This window comes from Aegilops tauschii, chromosome 1 (assembly GCF_002575655.3).
Source record: "Aegilops tauschii subsp. strangulata cultivar AL8/78 chromosome 1, Aet v6.0, whole genome shotgun sequence".
NCBI lineage: Eukaryota > Viridiplantae > Streptophyta > Magnoliopsida > Poales > Poaceae > Aegilops > Aegilops tauschii.
Genome location: NC_053035.3, coordinates 39,423,876 through 39,432,223, shown reverse-complemented (window position 1 = coordinate 39,432,223; position 8,348 = coordinate 39,423,876). Strand labels below are relative to the sequence as shown.

The 8,348-nt window shown below is 44.9% G+C and overlaps 1 protein-coding gene across 1 annotated transcript; it reads right to left on the bottom strand.

Moving 5' to 3' along the window:
* Window positions 1-631: 631 nt before the first annotated feature.
* Window positions 632-1,632, bottom strand: LOC109782054 (uncharacterized). Its single transcript, XM_020340640.3, has one exon. The coding sequence runs from the start codon at window positions 1,559-1,561 to the stop codon at window positions 746-748; it is 816 nt and encodes a 271-aa protein (XP_020196229.1). The 5' UTR covers window positions 1,562-1,632; the 3' UTR covers window positions 632-745.
* Window positions 1,633-8,348: the final 6,716 nt, after the last annotated feature.

Genomic DNA, 8,348 nt, shown 5'->3' with positions numbered 1-8,348 from the left:
ATGATAACAAAATTGAACTAGCATTAATTTGTTAGTCAAACGTTTATCAGCATACCATCACGCTGAATACCGATCTCTGGTATATCCAGTGGGTATATCCCTGATTTGATTATCAAGGATTCCGGTTTTGATGTCACCCTCAATATATTACCACAGAGCTGAAATAAGGCATGAATGAAGATAACATGGTACAGAACAAAGATAAATCCAATTTAGAACACCAAGATATGCTATGTTTATATGGAGAGAGGAAGGATGAAATCTTTGTATTTGAAATTTTGAATCAGATACTTCTCCACCAACGGTTTTGTTCCTGCTGATGCTGCCACAACAGCTTCAAATAGCGTAACCATAAAGATCATGAGAGTGTGTGTGTGCTGGTCATGATAAAAATTATATCCATGTTAATGCTAGTTCAGAGCAATAGAGATAATCTTGCCCAATACCTATTCTGAAGTCTCAATTACTATCATCACTACGAGTCTATGATTAATGGGAATCAGTTTCACAACTGATTAAAATGCATGCATCATCATTCAAATTAAAAAAAAAACACAACAAACTTCAAACACTAATCATAAGGGAGAAGCAAGCCATGGAAGACAGGATATCAACCCTGTCCTGTCTCCTGTGCAACAGACATCCAGTAGACATTTCGATTTCAAGTAGAATCCTGGCAAGTTACAAACCAACAAGTGTTCATGCAACCCTATTATATCAACAGAACAGTGGTGCGTACCATTAATTATGACTTCCCAAAGAGCAGGCTCATGACACCCCTGAAGACATGCCCCCGCTTGACCGTGCCGCTGCGCACTGCCTCCTCATCCAACACGAACCCCTTCTTCTTCATTGTCTCCAGCAGAGCCTTCCCCTCTTCCACCTTGTCCATCCTGACGTGCGCCTCAAAGGCAGCCAGGCACGTCTCCACATTGGGTCGCATCCCACGGTCGAGCATCTCCAGCAGGTACTTGCCTGCCTCCGCACACCGGTCGCTCGCCGCAAGCCCCTTGATGAGCACGGCCATGGTGTACGCGTTCGGCGCGACCCCGCTTGAGAGCATGCGCTTGTAGGTGCGCACGGCGTCGCGCCAGTGGGCGGGGCCGGCGTTGGCGTAGGCCTCAAGGACGGCGGTGTGGGCGACGACATCGGGCATGGCGCCCTTATCCTTGATGACCGAGAAGAGAGCCAACGCTTCGTGCGTGAGCCCGTCCTTGGACAATCCGTCGAACATCTTGATGGCATAGTCGGTGAGCCCTCCGGCTCGCATCTGATGGAAGACCTCCTGAAGGTTGGTGGGGTCGGGTGGGTCGGCCACGGCGGGCTTCTTGCTGAAGGGGTCGTATGGCGGCGGCAGAGTGGGGTTCTTTGCCGGGGATGCGGGTGGAGGTGCGGGGGAACTCTCGTCGTCGTCGGACCAGTCGAAGGAGACGGGGCTGTTCGTGTTGGGGCTGCGGTTTGGCGGTGAAGAAGCGGTGGAGGAGAGGATGCGGCGGGCACGGGACAAGGCGGTGGAGGAGGTGGGACGGAGGAGGCGGCGGATGGCGGCGGCGGTGGCCATAGGAGGGAGCGGCGGGGCACGCTGTGGTCGAGTCCCTGGGCTCTACTCACGGGGTGCGAGACAGACTACTACCGATCCTTGGACTTGTAGACCGTCGGATGGCAAGCAAGCACACGATGGCCATCGGATCTGCTAGTACAGCCCGGACGCATGGTGATGATTTTGGTTCAAACAAACAGAAACGCTTGGGCTCAGCCAATTGATCTTTCTGCGTGTGTCGACCCCCTTCGTGATTTTGATTCACACAGATTGGATCTGATTTTGATTCACACAGATTTTTCAAACAAACTCGGCCCTAAACTAAAGATAGGCATGGCATCAAAGATCAAGGTGTTTCTATGGAGGTTGACGAGACATTCTCTGCCAACCACGGACACTCTAAAACGCAAAGCATGTCCTTTGTTGACGCTTTCCCTCTCTGCGGTGCAGAGGATTCTTGGAGACATGCACTCCTGTGCTGCACTATGGCAAGGTTCGTGTGGGCTCTATCCGATGTGAATTTGGTGGAGAAGATGACTGACAACCGAGAGCCAGGTGCGAAGAACTGGGTGTTCGACGAACTACACGACGACTCGAGCCACGAGCAATTCACTAGGCTAGTTGTCACACTCTGGTCCATATGGTATGCAAGGAGAAAAGAGCCCTCAGCAAACATACACATTCATCAATTCATACTCGCAAGAACTAATGGCTATTGCCACACTGGCTGATCGCCTAGAACTGAAACAAATTTTTTGTTTTCTATGAACAAATTTTGAATTTTCATGAACAATTGTGAATTTAGATGAACATTTTGGCATTTCATGAACTAAATTTAAATTCAATGACCATTTTTCGAATTTGATGAACACATATTGGATGCAAGAACATTTTCGAATTATATGAACAATTTTGAATATAATGAACATTTAAAAAAATCATGAACATTTTTAAAAATTTTGATTAACATTTTTTGAATTCTATGAACAAATTTTGAATTTCATAAAATTTTCGAACAATTTGAAAGAAATCACGGATTTTACAAAATTCCAGTATTTCCAAAAATGTTTGTGAATTTGGAAAAAAAAAGAAAATGAAAAAAGAAAGAAAAAATGGGACTTAAAAAACAAAAGGAAAAAAGAAAAGGAGAAAACCCCAAAAAACCCAGTTCGGGAAGGTTCTAGAGCCTTCCCAAAACCGAAAATAAGCTAGTGGCCCAGTCCAAGGACATTGATGCGGGAGCCGGCATCCAACATTGTCCCCTAAATGTTCACACTTTTTTATTCCCTAATTCCTCAACACTCAAAAATAATTATAGAAAATGGCTCAGTCTGCAGGCACTGATGCGACGGCGGAGAGTTGCTGGTTCCGGGAGAGAGGTGTGCTTGCTAGGTTTGGAGGAATATTTTTGTGGGTTTCCGAAGGCTGTCTCGGCAAACGCCGCAGCTGGGAGCTCCTATTCCACGCACTGGGATGCTGGGAAAAGGTGCGGCGAGAACCCCCTGCCCCCCGCCCCCAACGCTCAAACTAGGGCTGGCCCAGGTGCGGGGAGGGGCTCTTATGTTTTTTCTTTTTCTGTTTTTCTTTGCTTCTTTAAAAAAAGTTTGGGATTTTGGAAAAAAAATAAAAAATGTTCACTACTGAAAAACAATGTTCAGAAACTCAAAATAAATGGTTTTTTATTTTCATGAAAAATTGAATATTTGGTGAACACTTTTGGTATTTTATGAAAAAAGTTAAATTCAATGATTTTTTTAAATCTGATGAACAAATATTGAATTAAAGAACATTTTCTCAATTCTATAAATTTTTCTGAATATGATGATTTTTTTTAAATATGATGAACCTTTTTTTTAATTTATGAACAATTTTGAAGTTCATAAAATGTTCAACCAATTTGAAAAAATGTCGAATGATAAAAAATATTCAGCTGTTTAAAAAAATGTTTTCGGATTTCAGAAAATTTTCATGAATTTGGGAACGAAATAATGAAAATTAAAAAAGAAAGGAAAACAGAAATAAAAAATAAAGGAAAACACAAAAAGAAAAGGAGAAATAACTGAAACAAAAAAGAAAAGAAAGAAAAAGAAAAACCGGTTTGGGAAGGTTGAACCTTCCCAAAACCGAAATAAGCTAGTTGGACTAGTCCGCGGACATTGACGCGGGAGCCGGGCATCTTACCTTGTCTCCTAAATGTTCGCCCTTTTTATCCATAAGTAACATGCAAATATCCCTAGTACAACAATAGTTCAAATGCAAATATCATATTTGGGATAGCAGGATGTTTAACAACTTTTCCGAATTCATTGATTCCAAATTCAAGGATATTAGATTCAAAACTAGCACATGCCATCCTACACATAGTTTCCCTTGAGCTTCATCAAACAATGTATGAGCGTAAATGGCCCGCCCTTGGTCCTTCGGTAGGGCACGCCGACGCATCTAGGCTATGCAATGTGATGATCATCAAGTTGTAACATTGAGTGAATCAACGAGTTGACCAACATGTAGAGCGACAAGAGGCAAACCTTATGATCTCCATGGTTGACGAGCCCGATGGCCACATTAATTATCTCCACTCTACAATCACATCGCAAAAGTTCACGAAGAGTTAGAGATGGTGCACCACTGATGCGTTAGCGACTTCGCATTGCGTTCATGAATGACATGCATGTCGTAGGGCATAGAGTTCTTTTGCTCATGAAACGAAGCATGCACGTTTTGCCAAAAAGGTCGAGCCCCCTTGAATCATGCCCACAAAGTCCGCAGATACGGCCAACCACGCATCGCACAACAACTCATCCTCGATCACCGAGTACCCTGCCATCATGCTTACTCTAGAAACACAACAATAGGTTCAACAAAAAAGCTCAATGGCATTTGATCGAACGACTATCGGGCGTGGAGTCCGCCATGGACGATGTGAGGTGGGGGCAGAAAATACCTAGCTATAGAGGGATCCTGGGTGGACGATGGCGTAGTCCAAGACGTGTAGGCATGTGGGTGGGGATTGCAGGCATCCGTGGATGCCTAGGCGGCGGCCAGAGAGTACAACGGCGACGACAGACGAAGGGTGCGGATGAAAGCAAGAGGGGAGGGCCGGAGTGGTAGAAAAGTGGACCGGGAGGGGGATTTGAGTAGGCCCGGGGTATCAGATTCCTATGTGGCGATGGTCCAGACTCCCGTGAAGCCCCCAGTTTTGTTGGGGAACGTAGTAATTTAAAAAAAATTCCTACGCACACGCAAGATCATGGTCATGCATAGCAACGAGAGGGGAGAGTGTGTCCACGTACCCTCATATTCACGCTCAACCTTTCGGTCTCAGTGTTCCGAGGCCATATCTGTTATATGCTAGGCTCGTCAAGTTTAACCTGAGTATTCCGCGTGTGCAACTGTTTTGCACCCGTTGTATTTGAACGTAGAGCCTATCACACCCGATCATCACGTGGTGTCTCAGCACGAAGAACTTTCGCAACGGTGCATACTCAGGGAGAACACTTATACCTTGATAATTTAGTGAGAGATCATCTTATAATGCTACCGTCGATCTAAGCAGAATAAGATGCATAAAAGATAAACATCACATGCAATCAATATAAGTGATATGATATGGCCATCATCATCTTGTGCTTGTGATCTCCATCTCTGAAGCACCGTCATGATCACCATCGTCACCGGTGCGACACCTTGATCTCCATCGTAGCATCGTTGTCGTCTCTTCAACTATTGCTTCTACGACTATCGCTACCGCTTAGTGATAAAGTAAAGCAATTACAGGGCGATTGCATTGCATACAATAAAGCGACAACCATATGGCTCCTGCCAGTTGCCGATAACTCGGTTACAAAACATGATCATCTCATACAATAAAATATAGTACCATGCCTTGACCATATCACAACATAACATGCCCTGCAAAAACAAGTTAGACGTCCTCTACTTTGTTGTTGCAAATTTTACGTGGCTGCTTCGGGCTGAGCAAGAACCGTTCTTACCTACACATCAAAACCACAACGATAGTTTGTGAAGTTGGTGTTGTTTTAACCTTCGCAAGGACCGGGCGTAGCCATACTCGGTTCAACTAATGTTGGAGAAACTGACACCCGCTAGTCACCTGTGTGCATAGCACGGCGGTAAAACCAGTCTCGCATAAGCGTACGCGTAATGTCGGTCCGGGCCGCTTCATCCAACAATACCGCCGAACCAAAGTATGACATGCTGGTAAGCAGTATGACTTATATCGCCCACAACTCACTTGTGTTCTACTCGTGCATATAACATCTACGCATAAAATCAGGCTCTGATGCCACTGTTAGGGAACGTAGTAATTTCAAAAAAATTCCTACGCACACGCAAGATCATGGTGATGCATAGCAACGAGAGGGGAGAGTGTGTCCACGTACCCTCGTAGACCGAAAGCGGAAGCGTTAGCACAACGCGGTTGATGTAGCCGTACGTCTTCACGATCCGACCGATCAAGTACCGAACGCACGGCACCTCCGAGTTCTGCACACGTTCAACTCGATGACGTCCCTCGCACTCCGATCCAGTCGAGTGTTGAGGGAGAGTTTCGTCAGCATGACGGTGTGGTGACGATGATGATGTTCTACCAACGCAGGGCTTCGCCTAAGCACCGCTACAATATTATCGAGGTGGATTATGGTGGAGGGGGGCACCGCACACGGCTAAGAGATCAAGAGATCAATTGTTGTGTCTCCAAGGGGTGCCCCCCTCCCCGTATATAAAGGAGTGGAGGAGGGGGAGGGCCGGCCCTCTCTATGGCGCGCCCTAGGAGGGGTCCTACTCCCATCGGGAGTAGGATCCCCCCCCTTCCAAGTAGTAGGAGTAGGAGTCAAGGAAAGGGGAGAGAGAAGAGAAGGAAGGAGGGGGCGCAGCCCCTCCCCCTAGTCCAATTCGGACTAGGCCTTGGGGGGGCATGCAGCCTCTCCTCTCTCTTTCCCCTAAAGCCCAATAAGGCCCATATACTCCCCGGCGAATTCCCGTAACTCTCCGGTACTCCGAAAAAATACCCGAATCACTCGGAACCTTTATGATGTCCGAATATAGTCGTCCAATATATCGATCTTTACGTCTCGACCATTTCGAGACTCCTCGTCATGTCCCCGATCTCATCCGGGACTCCGAACTACCTTCGGTACATCAAAACACATAAACTCATAATATAACCGCCATCGAACTTTAAGCGTGCGGACCCTACGGGTTCGAGAACTATGTAGACATGACCGAGACACATCTCCGGTCAATAACCAATAGCGGAACCTGGATGCTCATATTGGCTCCCACATATTCTACGAAGATCTTTATCGGTCAAACCGCATAACAACATACGTTGTTCCCTTTGTCATCGGTATGTTACTTGCCCGAGATTCGATCATCGGTATCTCAATACCTAGTTCAATCTCGTTACCGGCAAGTCTCTTTACTCGTTCTGTAATACATCATCCCGCAACTAACTCATTAGTTTCAATGATTGCAAGGCTTATAGTGATGTGCATTACCGAGTGGGCCCAGAGATACCTCTCCGACAATCGGAGTGACAAATCCTAATCTCGAAATACGCCAACGCAACAAGTACCTTTGGAGACACCTGTAGAGCACCTTTATAATCACCCAGTTACGTTGTGACATTTGGTAGCACACAAAGTGTTCCTCCGGTAAACGGGAGTTGCATAATCTCATAGTCATAGGAACATGTATAAGTCATGAAGAAAGCAATAGCAGAATACTAAACGATCGTGTGCTAAGCTAACGGAATGGGTCAAGTCAATCACATCATTCTCCTAATGATGTGATCCCGTTAATCAAATAACAACTCATGTCTATGGCTAGGAAACATAACCATCTTTGATCAACGAGCTAGTCAAGTAGAGGCATACTAGTGACACTATGTTTGTCTATGTATTCACACATGTATTATGTTTCCGGTTAATACAATTCTAGCATGAATAATAAACATTTATCATGAGAATAAGGAAATAAATAATAACTTTATTATTGCCTCTAGGGCATATTTCCTTCAAGTTTGCCTCCGGTTTGCGGGAAACAGACCAAAACATTGGTTGGTCCCTCCCGAAAATATTACCAAGGTAACATTTATGTGGCTTTGACAAGGAATGGTGTGGGTAAAGCAGTTCTGGTAGTGTGCAACGATGACCTTTGGATGTTTCTAGGAGCTTCGGCCATAGTGGGATCAAAGATCTCTGACCCAAGAACCCTTGAAGCTTTGGTGGTAAGGAAAGCGTTGTCCATCGCCGATGATCTGTACACCCAGAGGATTCAGGCGGCTTTGGACTGTAAGGCGGTCGTAAATACATAAACCAGCAGAGTGTTGCAAGTTACGGTGCTATCATTAGGGAAGTGGTTTTTATTAGTTGTAATTTTGTTTAGGTGTTTAGGACCTCAAATGTCGGGGCTCACAAGCTAATGAAGCATGATCTTACTTTAGGGACTCAACGTCATGTTTGGTTAGGCTAGCCCGGTGATCTTACTTTCATCCTTATAAAACATCGTGACAAATTAATAGAGGCTTCATGAGTTTATAAAAAAACATGTTGCAATAATCTCACGGTCTAACAAGAAAGTGAGTGATCCAAAACAAAAAAGCAGTCACCTACTATAAGTCACTCCCATATATTTATACTAGAGTACAATATAAAGAATAATATCTCATGTTCTTGCAATATAAGCAATTCTTACAATCTAATCAATTTCTTTGGTACCGGCCTCCTATACATATATCCTCGGCCGATATAGATCACAAAACGGAATAAGAACCAAATGTGCAAAG

Bases quoted from the DNA above. Each gene is read 5' to 3' on its own strand.
- LOC109782054 (XM_020340640.3), bottom strand. From the start codon at position 1,561: ATGGCCACCGCCGCCGCCATCCGCCGCCTCCTCCGTCCCACCTCCTCC.